Source organism: Spironucleus salmonicida, chromosome 6 (genome assembly GCF_000497125.1).
Source record: "Spironucleus salmonicida strain ATCC 50377 chromosome 6, whole genome shotgun sequence".
In the NCBI taxonomy this organism is placed as follows: domain Eukaryota; phylum Fornicata; order Diplomonadida; family Hexamitidae; genus Spironucleus; species Spironucleus salmonicida.
The window spans coordinates 186,652-203,166 of NC_090601.1; the positions used below are offsets into that span (position 1 = coordinate 186,652).

At 28.8% G+C, this 16,515-nt stretch overlaps 3 protein-coding genes across 3 annotated transcripts; 2 read left to right on the plus strand and 1 right to left on the minus strand. All coding sequences in view use genetic code 6, as the record gives it.

Moving 5' to 3' along the window:
• Positions 1-32: 32 nt before the first annotated feature.
• Positions 33-6,296, plus strand: SS50377_25693 (Dynein heavy chain; the record flags this gene model as incomplete). Its single annotated transcript, XM_067909524.1, has 1 exon — positions 33-6,296. One exon carries the CDS (start codon positions 33-35, stop codon positions 6,294-6,296), a length of 6,264 nt encoding a protein of 2,087 aa, XP_067762280.1.
• Positions 6,297-6,351: 55 nt separating this feature from the next.
• SS50377_25694 (uncharacterized protein) lies at positions 6,352-9,360 on the minus strand (the record flags this gene model as incomplete). Its single annotated transcript, XM_067909525.1, has 1 exon — positions 6,352-9,360. One exon carries the CDS (start codon positions 9,358-9,360, stop codon positions 6,352-6,354), a length of 3,009 nt encoding a protein of 1,002 aa, XP_067762281.1.
• A 307-nt stretch (positions 9,361-9,667) lies between these two features.
• On the plus strand, positions 9,668-16,489 carry SS50377_25695 (uncharacterized protein; the record flags this gene model as incomplete). Its single annotated transcript, XM_067909526.1, has 1 exon — positions 9,668-16,489. The coding sequence occupies one exon, from the start codon at positions 9,668-9,670 to the stop codon at positions 16,487-16,489; it is 6,822 nt and encodes a 2,273-aa protein (XP_067762282.1).
• Between the last annotated feature and the right edge of the window lie 26 nt (positions 16,490-16,515).

A 16,515-nucleotide genomic window follows, 5' to 3' on the forward strand; every position in this document is an offset into this window, starting at 1 on the left:
AGTTTTAAATATAAAATTTTCTTTTCACTCATATGGATAGCGAGGATGGAAGAATATTATTTTTGAAATAAAGAGTTATTTAAACTCTCAAACCTAGGGAAGAAAAATGGAATAAATTAATAGACTAATTGGATGTATATGAAACATTGTTATAATATTTTGAGTCAACAGAAGTAAATTAAATATTTATTTATTTGGATAAATAGGATAATTTACATCTAGAAAGGGAAGCTCCATCAGAGTTTAAAAAATATGCACTAGCATTTGCAAAATTTTCAGATTAAGAAAAAATTTAAATAAATAATATTAAGATGATATTTTAATAGTATACTTTAGCTTCAAAAGAAACAATTGGTAAGTTATAATTATTATATGGACCTTTGTTTTAGTAGTTTACAGATGATTTACCTGAAAGTGTTAGGCTTACCACACATTCTACATTATCAAAGCTTTATTTATAATTGTCTAGACCAGAATAAGGGGTTGCTCCGGTATTACCAGAATTACCAGATGAAATATATAATAAAATTAGTAATAAGTACAGCAAAGTTCCTTCATTGTTTTAGACTAATATTGGTCCTGAAAGAACAGTGGAAACATAATAGTGTTTGAGAGAAGCCGAATAATACTTATTAACCTGGAATAAAATAATACTCTAAGAAATTAATTACAATTTACTTATTCAATATCCACACGAGGAGTTATTATTTTGGTCCAGTAAGTTATCCAACTTATAAGATTTAGAGATATAATTTGAACATATTAAAGTATTATCTCTTAAACGATTCTTAACTAATTAAAAATCACCTTTGTTAGAAGTTATAGGCAAAACATTGGATACTATGAAAAATAAAATTACTGAATGTGATAATAATTTATTATTTCTTAAGCCCTTAGAAGAGATTTTTGCTTTACTTGAGGATATATCGCAACTATCCAAAGTTACTAACACATTCTTTAAAGCCTGCTCAATAATTACTGAGAATTCGTTATACTATAATAATCAAGAGCGTATAAAGATGTTCTTTAGAAGTTTTATTAACTAATTAATTAAAACTATTTAATAATTTTTAGAGTTTGATAATATTTTAAAGGCAGATCCAATAGATTCATTACCTTTGGTTAATAAAGCAATTTTACTGTGCAAATAAATTATATAAATTTATGACATTCATTACCTATCCTCTTGGCCATTTGCAAAAGAATTATTTTAAAATTTGAACTAATTTTATAACAGATTGAATGATATCAAAACTATGTTATAAATCTGGATAAATCTGATGAAGTTAGAAAAATTAGAAGTTGGAGGATAAAACGGAGAATTAATATTTCATTAAGTTACCTAAATTTATAATTAATTCATCAATAGACTAATGATTTTATAAGAACCAGATTACGATCCTACTGATATAACTTAAAATAAATTTGACAAGGTATATATGGAATTTTTAAGATAATTTACAGAATGGGAAAAAAGATTAATTGGAATTTTATAAATGACTCTTTAATAAGATAATAAAATAGAATTTTATTGTGCAGTTATTTAACAATTTTATGGTATATTAGAAAAAAGTGTATTAAAAGCAACTATAATAAAATAATTTTCATAATTTTAGAAAAAATTTCTAATTTTTATGCAAGAAAAATTAGTACTTATTTCTGAAAAATATAAAACTGTTTTATTTTCTGAATAAGTAAGATATAATATATAACTATAGTAAGTTATTCTTGAACAATTTGAGAAGGTATAAATGATATATGAATCCATTGATGATGATTAGGTTTAATAAAAATTATAATCCATTGAAAAATAAGTTTAGTAAATTTCTACCAATCAGAATAACAAAAATCAAGAATTATTTTAATAATGGCTACAATAAAATGATATATAGTTTTAACTTAGTAATTAATTATATTTAGTTAACATTGAATCAATTAATATTGAAACGGATTTAATAAAAATTTAAAGACATCAAGAATTAGACGAAAAATATACTCTAACACTTAATTATCATTCTGCTATTAAAGATTTTTTCTAAGACGCACATTCTTTTTCCCTGCTAGGATTTATTATACCTGAAAATTTAGTTGAAATTATTTATTAACATTCCCGGTTTGTAAATATTTAAAATGAGCTGAATATAAAATTTGAAGAATTTAATTATATTTAAAAAAATTTATCTTCAATAACCAAACCATTATTTTACTATGAGTTGGAACAAATTATAGATGTGATCTAACTAAATAAAAATAATCTAAAATGGAATTCAGCGGATTATCTTATTTAAGAATTTATTGATAAATTAGACATTATATCATCACTTAATATGAAAGTATTGTAACTGCGCCAGTTTTTTAAAACTTAAGACTAAATTGTTAAATAGCTGACTTAGTTATAATTATTTATTAAAATTAAATCATTATTTAATTTAGTGGACATCTAAAAATAGATCCCAATAAAGTTTAACACTATTAAAGAAAAACATTTTGATAATACAATTGAATAACTGTCATAAATTAAATAATCTGTTACAGATAGTAATTTATAAAATTGGGATAATTTTTTAATGTTTTAAACCTAAACACTTGCAAACTAACTTATATAATTAATTTTATTTTTATCAAGTAAGTTGATGAGTTAAATAGATGAATCTGAATAGTTTTCCTATTGTGATCTATTTTAAAAATAAAATCTCTTAAATGAAAATGCTTAACATTCAATTGAAATTTAAGCTATATTAAGACCCCCAATAGCATTATGTGATCCTAGTATTACTGATATTGATGGGCGAATAACTTTAGAAAAATTATTTTTAAATATATTTGATGAAATTTGCCAATTAGGTAAATACTTGCCTAATTTAAGTGAATATGTAGATTAAAAATATTTAAGGTAAAATGAATATAAAAATTATGTTATTTATTGTTAAACTGCTTAAGAAGTGACCAGTTAAAAGAATAAGATTAGACATAAAATTTAAAGAAGGTGTAAGCTTGTTTAAGAAGAAATGAACATTCTATAAAAATATTATTATTTATATGAAATAGACAAAAAATAATTCCTGTAAAGCTATTTAACATATGGACCTAATATAAATTGGCAAGGTATTCCAGAAGAATCAAAATTATAAGAAACTTAAAAAGTTATTAGAGAATAGTAGATTTAAGGTGAAGATGAAGTTACCACTATTAAGTCAGAAATAGATGTCTAATACTATAGAGAACCAGATCTGTATGATTTTAACGATACTTTAAAAAGGTTTCAACAAATTGGAGAGGAATTATCCGCAGACTTACCTTTATAAAAAAGATTAGGGTGGATTTTACTTAACTTCAGACCCGTAAGAAGGTAACTGCAATAGAGTTCTGATCTTTTTAAATAGATGTTCCTGTAGCATTTAGTAACCTCTACATAACAACAACTGGAAAATTATGAACGATTTTTCGATGAATCTCTTACATTGTTATAAAAAGCTGAATAAATACCAATGGGTTTAGATTTTGAGTAATTGCTAAGAACATATAAGTAAGTTAAATCTGAGGAACGAGTAATTAATTAAAAGTTTGAACCTCTTAAGAATACATTGTAGTTGCTAAAATCTCTAGAAGCAAATTATCCTGAATAATTAGAAAAGCTAATTGAAACTTAGCCTAACAAATGGATAAATGTAAAATAAGTTTGTCTTAAACAACAAGAATATATTTATTCAAAATAGTAAGAATAAGGAGGATTGTATTAAGAATAATATTATGAATTCGCACAAGAGATAACAATCTATAAAGAGAAATATTTATAAAACCAAGCATTTAGTATTTAAGATAATGATGAAGCTTATTGTTTAATTGATAATGTATATTAATATATTGAAAATTTATTACTTAAAGCCTTAATCTATGATGAGAAGTTGAAAATATTTGATTTTTCTACATAAAAGATTCCAGAGATAGATATTATTGATCAACTTAAAAATGATCTAAAACTTCTTAAGACAACACGTGATGTTGGCGATATGATTTAAACATGGTTTTCAGAATTTGGAAAATCATTATTTAAAACAATAAATACTGAAATATTAGAAGATAATATTAAAGCCTTAACTAAAGAATTCAAGAATATAAATAAGAATGCAAGAAAATTTGAGTATTATAAATATTTAGATAACCTTTTGAAAAATTTTTCAAAACTTTTACCTATTATAAATAATTTACGATCTCCCGCTGTAGAAGAGAAGCATATAAATTAAATTAAAGAAATAACAGGTAAAGATATTAATTTGTAAATGTCATTTAACGAGATTGTATAATTAGGTTTAGGCGAATTCGAAGAAGAAATAGTAACAGTTGTTGCAAAAGCTGAAAAAGAATTAACAATAGTGGAGTATATGCGTAATTTAGGTAGTTTTTGGTAAGTTCAAGAATTCAGTTTTATAAGAGTAGGCGATTAAACTGGATAAATTATGACAGTAGATGATGTTTTAAAAGATAAAGAATCTCAATTATATTCTATCATGATATCAGAAGATTTAAATGATACATTAGAATCAGATTTGATGACATTAGGTTAAATGTTAGCGAATAAATTGTTAACAGATTCACATCCAAGATTTAAAGAATGGTAAAATAAATTAGTTATATTAGACTCAGTAATTCAAACTTGGTTGAATGACTAAAAAGTTTGGTCTTACTTATATCCAATCTTTATGCTATCAGACGATATAAAATAGTAAATGCCAGAGGAAACCATCATTTTTTAGAAAGCACACAGTAGATATATTACGGAAATAAAATATGCTATCTATCATCCAGTAGCATTATAATTAGCAATTAAAGAAAACTTTTTGGGTTCATTAGAGGAAATTTAATTAAACCTGCATACGTGTGAGAAAAAATTAAATGACTACCTTGACCAGAAAAGAAAAATTTTTCCAAGATTTTTCTTCATTTCATCTGTTGATCTATTAGATATCCTCTCAAAAAGTAACTAGCCAATTTTAGTTGAAAAGCACTTGTCAAAACTAACCGATAATACTAAAAATATGTTATGGAACGGGGATAAAACTATTGGTATGGAATCATCTGAAGGAGAAAAAGTTAATTTCCCAGAAATACACCTAATTGGTCCAGTAGAAATATGGATGGAGTAATTTTTGGTATCTTCCAGAAACTCCTTAATGCAATTAATTAACTAAGCTTTAATTTTTATTGCAGAAAATAATGATAAATTAGCATTTTTGAATAATTTTCCAGCACAAATAACACTTCTAGCACTTTAAATTGTATGGACTCAAGAAACCTTTGCTATTTTGGAGAAAGCTGAACTAGGGGACGATGTAGCTGTAAAAGAATATAATAAGAAATAGAACGAGTAGCTGCTGGAATATATTAAACTTATTTAAACAACGTAAGACAAGTAATTTAGACAGAAAATATCAACCATATGCACAATTGAAGTACATAATAAGGATGTTGTTAGTGATTTAGCAAAATAAAAAGTAGATACACCGAACGCATTTTAGTGGTAATGTTAACTCAAATTTCATTATACAGATACATGTTTTTCAACAATCTGTGATGCAAGGTTCTAATACAGTTATGAGTATCTAGGCAATAATACTAGACTCGTTATCACACCATTAACGGATCGTTGTTACATAACCTTGACATAAAGCCTTCATCTTATGCTGGGGGGAGCCCCAGCAGGGCCTGCTGGAACAGGAAAAACGGAAACTACAAAGGATTTAGGTAAGGCACTGGGTAGAATGGTATATGTGTTCAACTGTTCACCTGAGATGGACTTTAAGTCATTAGGCTCCATTTTTTACGGGCTGGCAATTTCTGGTTCATGGGGCTGCTTTGATGAATTTAATAGAATAGAAGTTGAAGTATTATCAGTTGTTGCAATGTAAGTTAAAACAGTACTAGATGCAATTAGGGCTTAAAAAATATTTTTCTCATTAGATTAAGATGAAGAAAATCCAACTACACGACTTAATTCTGACGTCGGATATTTTATTACAATGAATCCTGGTTATGCTGGTAGAACTGAGCTTCCAGATAATTTAAAAGCATTATTCAGAGGTGTAGCTATGGTTGTTCCTGACTTTTGTTAAATTACAGAGATTATGTTAGTATCAAATGGTTTTATTTCTGCACGAAATCTAGCAAAAAAATTCACTACATTATATAGTTTAAATAGAGAACTACTATCGAAATAAGATCATTATGATTGGGGCTTAAGGGCTATTATAGCTATTTGTAGGACAGCTGGCATGTTGAGAAGAGAGATGATAAAGTGATCCAGGTATTCTTTTTAAAGGAACAAACAATTATATACTTGAATAAATATTTCAATCACTCACACTATTAATTGCTCTATCTCTAATTAAGCACTTTTATTAAATATTTCTATTAATCTAATTGTTAAAGTAAATCCCTATTTTCCTATCGTAGTTTAATCATTAAAGATGAATTTGATGTCTAATAATCTTCATCAAAAGATAACTATAATGTACTAAAAGAACTATTTAAATTATTATGTGATCTAATAAGTAATTTTTATTCTTATAACTAACGACGCAGATCTAAGCATTGTTTGACTAATTATTATGTATTAGTATCCGTAATGCTTTATATAGTATAATCTAAATCTTTTTATAATTATATTATTTATTGATTTTTAAGATCAAAGTCTTTATTGAAAATTGACTGTTTACTTGTTTCCTTCATACTCAGTTAACTTTTCTCAATAATAAAAGAACTAGATTATAAATTATCAATAGTAGCTGATGTTTATTCTAACTAGTTTTTCTACAAAATGATAATATTTTCTTTTTATATGATTACTTTTTATAGCTCATCAATTTAATCCTTGGCATATTACAGCTATACACTAATACTTTATCTTTCTATTTATGAATTATTTAACATATCTTCAATTTACTATTCCAAAATATTCATTTCTTCTTACTTAGAATTCATAGAGCTCTATTAAAGATCCATATTATGTTATTAAATGAGCTCAGACTATTATTATAATTACTCAATATGCTATTGCTAAGAGAATAACCTGAGTTCTAGAATCTTAATACTTTTATGATTAGATTATAACAACTAATCCTAGCCAATTTTTTCATCCTAGCATTTCGTAGTTAAATCATTGCTTTGACTCAATTATTATTATAGACTAGCTTCTATGATTTAATGTTCTTTGATAATTTCTTCTAGTTTAAATTCTAATTACTATATGACTACAATAGCATCTTTTTTTTGTTATTCAATAATACTGACCTAATTTTTCAATCTATCAACTTAAACAATAGTTTACTAATTCAATACCTGTTGTTATAGTAATTTTTATTGATCTGACTAACAATTTGACATTTTATTAAAGTGTATTTCATGATCATTTTATAATTGCTAGCATTTATGTTATATTAAACTTAATTCCTCTGAAATCTAGACCTGTTCAGATATAATATCTACTATAATATTAGTTAAATCTTTTGTTTCATCATAAAAATTAGGTAAATTTAAACATTAATCAATATTCTTGAGTAATTTAGAAAATTTTAATATTTATTATTCCAAATTTTTGATTTTATTTTCAGCTTAACGTAATGTTTTTTAACTTATATTATGACTTTCTTTTAATTAATTAACTTATGAGTTTAATATATTTTCATGATTATTAGCAGAATTCTAATATTAAAGTATTTCTCTATCTTTCAGTAAAATTACTTTTTCTAGTTCTAACTATTAGTGTTTTAACTCTTTACATTCTATATTTTATTAATCTTGAATATTTTTAGCCAAAATATTACTATTATATACTATTTGCTATTAATCTTGCTTTAACTGCTAAATTTACCGATCCTTTTCTAATTCTATTTAGAAAACTTAATCTTTGGCTCTAATAAGTTTTTAAGAAACAATCTATAATTCCTCTGTAAAATTTTATGATTCTCGCTCATACAACAATTATTTTTGCTAGATTTAATTTTAATAATCTTCAGTTTATTATTAATGAATGCGACTTTAATTAGTAAAATTATATTCCATCTTATCAATCTCTTCCTATTTTTATACATACTAAGCTTTTAGTTAAGTTAATTTATCAGCTATATTTTACAGTTCTTCTTTTTGATCTGTCTCTCTACTATAAAGAGTTCTTATCTTTTTTGTTAGCTACTCGACTTCATATTCTAGTTTTTAATTTATTTCCACAATCTTTGTCAATTAATTACTATCTAGTATGCTTGAATTATCTTAATTTTGAATGGGCTATTTAATAGATTCTGTGCTAGATTTAAGTTAGCATAATAGGTTTTCATTTTATTAATTTACAAATTCTACTTTTTTTTTAAGTTAATGTGAGTCTTCTTTTGCTTATTATAATTTTAATGTTACTTCTTTAATGAGCTCATCTTACTCTTTTATAAGTTATTACTAATTTATTAAGTTTTAAAATGATAGTTCAGTTTAAATAATTCTACTACAAATAAAATGCTCTGTCTCAGAACTTTAATCATATTTTTCTATAACATGGTTAGCTTTTATAGTTATCAGTAGAAGCTAATCTTGTAAGGACTATTTTTCAGATTATAATAAATTTAAATCCTATTGGATTAATTCATAATTATATTTCAACGTCTCATACTAAATATGTAATTTACTACTTTATATTTCTTATTCCTCATATTCAAGCATTTTTGTATTTAAATTTAGATTTTGTCTCACTAATTACTCATTCTGATGTAGTAAATTAGTAACTATTGAAGTTTAGTTTTACAATTGGTTAGATTCTTAGGTTAATTAGTCTTATAATGAAACAATTTATTGCTATTTACAATTATTTTAATTATTAAATTCATCAATTTACCCAAATAATAGTAATATATTTTAAATTATATCTTGCTCTTGGCATTAAAGTGTATTCGCTATTTCAGATAAAATAAACTCGAAATTTGTATTATCACTACATTTAGATATGAGAGTCATGTTGTGTTCTTGATATTCCTATAATTATACTTTTGTATCTCGATTCTCTGATTAAGAAAATAAAAATAAATGTTATAGCATTGAAAATGTATTAGTTAATGATAATACTTACTTATCTAGTAAATGAAGTTTCTCTTATAACAAATTTGAAATATTATATATATCAGGAGGTTATTCTTATACTAAAGAGGTAAACATACTTGAAAATTGACTTTTTTATCCAAGTATTTCATTAAATGAACATTAAAGTGAAGTTATCGCATTTTAATTGGTATCTATTATACTAACTCCTCGAGTAATTTGCTGAGATTTAGATCTATTTCGATAGGGAGATTGCTATTAAAGTTTTTACACAATTGACATTTTGGCGGAGTGAAAACAATATTCTGTCAAATACCCTATATATTAATAATTTATTTGTAGAACATTGTTGTGAAAAAATATAAATGTAATAGTATTTTATATTGCTATGTTTACAGTTTTAAGTCAATGCTAGATATTCTTATAGACACTTGTGTATACTTATTTTATTGCAATAAATAACTCGATATACGATAAGATAATTGTTAGTTTAAATATAAGTATTTTTATAGAATATTATATTCAAAGTAGAATATTAGGATTATCATTATTATTATATCTAATCTATGTAAAAATTGTGAAGAATACAATGGATAATTTAAAGATATCAGAGTTAACACGCACACCTACCTTATAGACTCATTATAAAAAATCCTTACTAAATAGATCTTCTAGATCAAAGTCAACATTAGATGCTCCTGTAGTATCAGCTGTTACTGCTTAAGCTATTTAACTACTTCATTAGTCGTTCAAAGATTTAGCAAAAAGTTAAAACCATATGCAATAACATATAGATTTCAAGATATTACGCTTCGATTTTGAGCTATTACCTTTGAAGTTAAAGTATTTGTAAAATAAAATTCAAAAACTTGAAAATATTGTGTCAAAGCTTTAAATTTAATAATAAAACAAATAATTTACTGTAAAAACTTAGCAATAGATATAATAATCATTAAATGAGTTAAGTGAATTCAATGATAGTTTAAGAAAGTAAGTAAATGATCAATAATGTAAATTAAGTAGTAATAATAATATGAAAAATAATATTTAATAAGTACTTTTGAAACATAATTTTGATAAATTCCATCAAAAATCAGAAATTTAAAGAGATTAATATGTTGATGAGATCGGTATCCAGTTAGATCGAATTTTAGATCAAAAGTATTTAATCAAATAACTTAATGATATATTTGATTAAAAATTTATAAATATGGATTAGGTTATTGAATATTCAAGTAAATTAAAAATTTCTGAGATTTCAAGACGGGAAAGTAACAAATCAAGACGAGAAAGTGGTAGTTTTGCTGAACAAGATAAAGGGTATTACCAATAATTATGTTAAATGACTAAACAAAACGAATCATTAATCAATGAAAATGTGCTTAAAAATGATCTATTGAAAGATCTTAAGATTTAACTTTAAGGATAGATTAAACGGCATGAAAACTATTAGAAAAAGATAGAGATAGAAAAAGAGAAAGAAAATCAATATTTTGTTATTAAAATACAAGATTTAGAGAAAGAGATCTAATAATTAAGAGATAGAGATACTGAATTCTAATAATTATAAGCTGAGAAAGACAGATTAATATAACAATATGTTGTTGCATTTTCGGAAAATATAAATATTGTTGAAGAAGTAAAGAAGTAAAATGATGATATAGCATCAGCTATAAATTCTATTCATAATAATAGTGGTAATAAAAATGATAATTTTAGTGTACTAAATGAAATAAAATAGTAATTGGGACAGTTAGACGATTTCAAAATTACATATAGTTAATAATAACAAAACTATAATCTATTAAATTAAGTGTCATAAACCTAATAGTATTTAATAGATAGTTTTAAATCATTATAGTAGTAAGAAAAATATAATGACAAAATACTTCTTTTATAAGAAAAAATAATAAATTATGAACTAACATTACATGATCATCAAAATAATAATTAATAATAGACGTAGGAAATAGAGCATCTACGCATGATAAATAAGGAAGCGGGGTCCGAGCTGAAGAACTTCTAGTAGGTGCTGATGTTAAAAGAGTAGTCGCATTGCGCACTTCAGCAGGAAGTCGATGGACTTTAAGTCTAGCTGGAGGAGACCAAGTTATTCTATGAAGGGAAGCAGGCAACCGACAAGTCTATGCAAATGTCACAGTACGCCTTGCCGGTATCATTGCAAACTAGTGCCCTCGTCGATTCGCAGGTGAGTGTCTTACGCAACGAAACGGTGGAGCTCTAGCAAAAGGCTTAGGAGCTAGAAGCTCATGTTGATAAGTAAACAGAGTAACTTGTAAAAGTTACTTAGGACAAGGATACCAGAGAGAGGTAGATATAAAATCTTGCCTCTGAAAATGCTTAGCTTACTGGGCAGTTAGAGGATTTGAGATACTCAGTGCTGAATGAGTCTAAAACTATTGAAGGCAATTAGAAAACGATTGGAAATTTAAGGGAGGAACTAGTTCATACATAGGCAATGGTTGACAAACTAATTGCCGAAAAGCAATAAAATATCTCAGCATCTACAGAGTAGCGCATGAACGAAACTAAACTTATGGAGCATATCAACTCACTAGTTACTGAATAGTAGCAAGGTGTCACGACGATTTAAACATTACAATAGGAAATAGAGCATCTACGCATGATAAATAAGGAAGCGGGGTCCGAGCTGAAGAACTTCTAGTAGGTGCTGATGTTAAAAGAGTAGTCGCATTGCGCACTTCAGCAGGAAGTCGATGGACTTTAAGTCTAGCTGGAGGAGACCAAGTTATTCTATGAAGGGAAGCAGGCAACCGACAAGTCTATGCAAATGTCACAGTACGCCTTGCCGGTATCATTGCAAACTAGTGCCCTCGTCGATTCGCAGGTGAGTGTCTTACGCAACGAAACGGTGGAGCTCTAGCAAAAGGCTTAGGAGCTAGAAGCTCATGTTGATAAGTAAACAGAGTAACTTGTAAAAGTTACTTAGGACAAGGATACCAGAGAGAGGTAGATATAAAATCTTGCCTCTGAAAATGCTTAGCTTACTGGGCAGTTAGAGGATTTGAGATACTCAGTGCTGAATGAGTCTAAAACTATTGAAGGCAATTAGAAAACGATTGGAAATTTAAGGGAGGAACTAGTTCATACATAGGCAATGGTTGACAAACTAATTGCCGAAAAGCAATAAAATATCTCAGCATCTACAGAGTAGCGCATGAACGAAACTAAACTTATGGAGCATATCAACTCACTAGTTACTGAATAGTAGCAAGGTGTCACGACGATTTAAACATTACAATAGGAAATAGAGCATCTACGCATGATAAATAAGGAAGCGGGGTCCGAGCTGAAGAACTTCTAGTAGGTGCTGATGTTAAAAGAGTAGTCGCATTGCGCACTTCAGCAGGAAGTCGATGGACTTTAAGTCTAGCTGGAGGAGACCAAGTTATTCTATGAAGGGAAGCAGGCAACCGACAAGTCTATGCAAATGTCACAGTACGCCTTGCCGGTATCATTGCAAACTAGTGCCCTCGTCGATTCGCAGGTGAGTGTCTTACGCAACGAAACGGTGGAGCTCTAGCAAAAGGCTTAGGAGCTAGAAGCTCATGTTGATAAGTAAACAGAGTAACTTGTAAAAGTTACTTAGGACAAGGATACCAGAGAGAGGTAGATATAAAATCTTGCCTCTGAAAATGCTTAGCTTACTGGGCAGTTAGAGGATTTGAGATACTCAGTGCTGAATGAGTCTAAAACTATTGAAGGCAATTAGAAAACGATTGGAAATTTAAGGGAGGAACTAGTTCATACATAGGCAATGGTTGACAAACTAATTGCCGAAAAGCAATAAAATATCTCAGCATCTACAGAGTAGCGCATGAACGAAACTAAACTTATGGAGCATATCAACTCACTAGTTACTGAATAGTAGCAAGGTGTCACGACGATTTAAACATTACAATAGGAAATAGAGCATCTACGCATGATAAATAAGGAAGCGGGGTTCGAGCTGAAGAACTTCTAGTAGGTGCTGATGTTAAAAGAGTAGTCGCATTGCGCACTTCAGCAGGAAGTCGATGGACTTTAAGTCTAGCTGGAGGAGACCAAGTTATTCTATGAAGGGAAGCAGGCAACCGACAAGTCTATGCAAATGTCACAGTACGCCTTGCCGGTATCATTGCAAACTAGTGCCCTCGTCGATTCGCAGGTGAGTGTCTTACGCAACGAAACGGTGGAGCTCTAGCAAAAGGCTTAGGAGCTAGAAGCTCATGTTGATAAGTAAACAGAGTAACTTGTAAAAGTTACTTAGGACAAGGATACCAGAGAGAGGTAGATATAAAATCTTGCCTCTGAAAATGCTTAGCTTACTGGGCAGTTAGAGGATTTGAGATACTCAGTGCTGAATGAGTCTAAAACTATTGAAGGCAATTAGAAAACGATTGGAAATTTAAGGGAGGAACTAGTTCATACATAGGCAATGGTTGACAAACTAATTGCCGAAAAGCAATAAAATATCTCAGCATCTACAGAGTAGCGCATGAACGAAACTAAACTTATGGAGCATATCAACTCACTAGTTACTGAATAGTAGCAAGGTGTCACGACGATTTAAACATTACAATAGGAAATAGAGCATCTACGCATGATAAATAAGGAAGCGGGGTTCGAGCTGAAGAACTTCTAGTAGGTGCTGATGTTAAAAGAGTAGTCGCATTGCGCACTTCAGCAGGAAGTCGATGGACTTTAAGTCTAGCTGGAGGAGACCAAGTTATTCTATGAAGGGAAGCAGGCAACCGACAAGTCTATGCAAATGTCACAGTACGCCTTGCCGGTATCATTGCAAACTAGTGCCCTCGTCGATTCGCAGGTGAGTGTCTTACGCAACGAAACGGTGGAGCTCTAGCAAAAGGCTTAGGAGCTAGAAGCTCATGTTGATAAGTAAACAGAGTAACTTGTAAAAGTTACTTAGGACAAGGATACCAGAGAGAGGTAGATATAAAATCTTGCCTCTGAAAATGCTTAGCTTACTGGGCAGTTAGAGGATTTGAGATACTCAGTGCTGAATGAGTCTAAAACTATTGAAGGCAATTAGAAAACGATTGGAAATTTAAGGGAGGAACTAGTTCATACATAGGCAATGGTTGACAAACTAATTGCCGAAAAGCAATAAAATATCTCAGCATCTACAGAGTAGCGCATGAACGAAACTAAACTTATGGAGCATATCAACTCACTAGTTACTGAATAGTAGCAAGGTGTCACGACGATTTAAACATTACAATAGGAAATAGAGCATCTACGCATGATAAATAAGGAAGCGGGGTTCGAGCTGAAGAACTTCTAGTAGGTGCTGATGTTAAAAGAGTAGTCGCATTGCGCACTTCAGCAGGAAGTCGATGGACTTTAAGTCTAGCTGGAGGAGACCAAGTTATTCTATGAAGGGAAGCAGGCAACCGACAAGTCTATGCAAATGTCACAGTACGCCTTGCCGGTATCATTGCAAACTAGTGCCCTCGTCGATTCGCAGGTGAGTGTCTTACGCAACGAAACGGTGGAGCTCTAGCAAAAGGCTTAGGAGCTAGAAGCTCATGTTGATAAGTAAACAGAGTAACTTGTAAAAGTTACTTAGGACAAGGATACCAGAGAGAGGTAGATATAAAATCTTGCCTCTGAAAATGCTTAGCTTACTGGGCAGTTAGAGGATTTGAGATACTCAGTGCTGAATGAGTCTAAAACTATTGAAGGCAATTAGAAAACGATTGGAAATTTAAGGGAGGAACTAGTTCATACATAGGCAATGGTTGACAAACTAATTGCCGAAAAGCAATAAAATATCTCAGCATCTACAGAGTAGCGCATGAACGAAACTAAACTTATGGAGCATATCAACTCACTAGTTACTGAATAGTAGCAAGGTGTCACGACGATTTAAACATTACAATAGGAAATAGAGCATCTACGCATGATAAATAAGGAAGCGGGGTTCGAGCTGAAGAACTTCTAGTAGGTGCTGATGTTAAAAGAGTAGTCGCATTGCGCACTTCAGCAGGAAGTCGATGGACTTTAAGTCTAGCTGGAGGAGACCAAGTTATTCTATGAAGGGAAGCAGGCAACCGACAAGTCTATGCAAATGTCACAGTACGCCTTGCCGGTATCATTGCAAACTAGTGCCCTCGTCGATTCGCAGGTGAGTGTCTTACGCAACGAAACGGTGGAGCTCTAGCAAAAGGCTTAGGAGCTAGAAGATACAGTAGTATAGTTAAATAACTTAATATCAGATATTCAAAGCTAAAAATAATAGCTTAAATAACAATTGTTGTTATTTGAATCTGAAAATTTGAATCTAACAAAATAATTACTTAGATATCAAAATATAAAAGACACACAACTACCGGATCATAGTAATATTACAGCTAGTTCATAGACTATTTTGACTTATGATTTGATTGATGTGATTGATTATCAAAATGATACACTTAAATTTGATCTCAGATAACAGTAACATTAAAACTAAGAAGTTACTAAAATACAGTTTAATCTGCAAACTTAGGTATAAGATCTTCGAGAATAAAATATTGAACTTAATATGTTACTAAAAAGATAGTAGGAAAAGAATTTAAAGTTATTGGATATTAATAAGTTTTTAGAAAAACAATTAGATAGCAACATTAATACAACTTAATAATCGAACCTGTAAAATGATCAAAAACAGACTAATATAATTAAATCTTAATAGCATGTTAATGATTTAGAAAAATCTCTTAAAAATTTAAATAAAGATTGTAAAATTTTCAAGTAAAAGCTTTCTGAAACATAAATTCAACTTGACAATAAAGATGAATTTTATTAAACCTAACTATAATAATAAGCAGAAGAATTATTACTAGCACATAGAGAAAGAGATAATTCTATAAATACTCTTAAATAAGTGTAAAAAGACTTATAAGAAACAAAATAAGATCTAATAACACTAAAATAAAACTTAAACTCTAATACATTGTAAAACTTGGTGTAAGTATAAGAATAAGAAATTTTGCTACTTAAATAGTAGATGAATAATTAAAATAATTCTATGGTTATGTCTTAAATAAGCAAATCTTAAACAATATTATCCGCTTTGGAAGACTCAATTATAGCACCTAAGTCTGTGATAGAAGATATACGTAGTATTAAATTATTAGTATTTGATGTATTTTAGTTATCAGAAGATGAAAGAATTAGAGGATAATTAAAATAAGCCTGTGATAGGTTAGCAACAGTTATATTTGCGCTGACATTTAAATAAAATTGTGATTTTTTAGACTAAAGTGAAGATTTAGCATTTTCCAGGTTGCTTATTGAGAAACAGGAAGAAAGATAAAAGCGAATGAATTAAGGCAGCTTAAGTTAACTAGAAGGAAGTTAAGTAAGTCTGAGTGGTTTCATTTGAGTGATGAGCGTTAAATTATTTATATA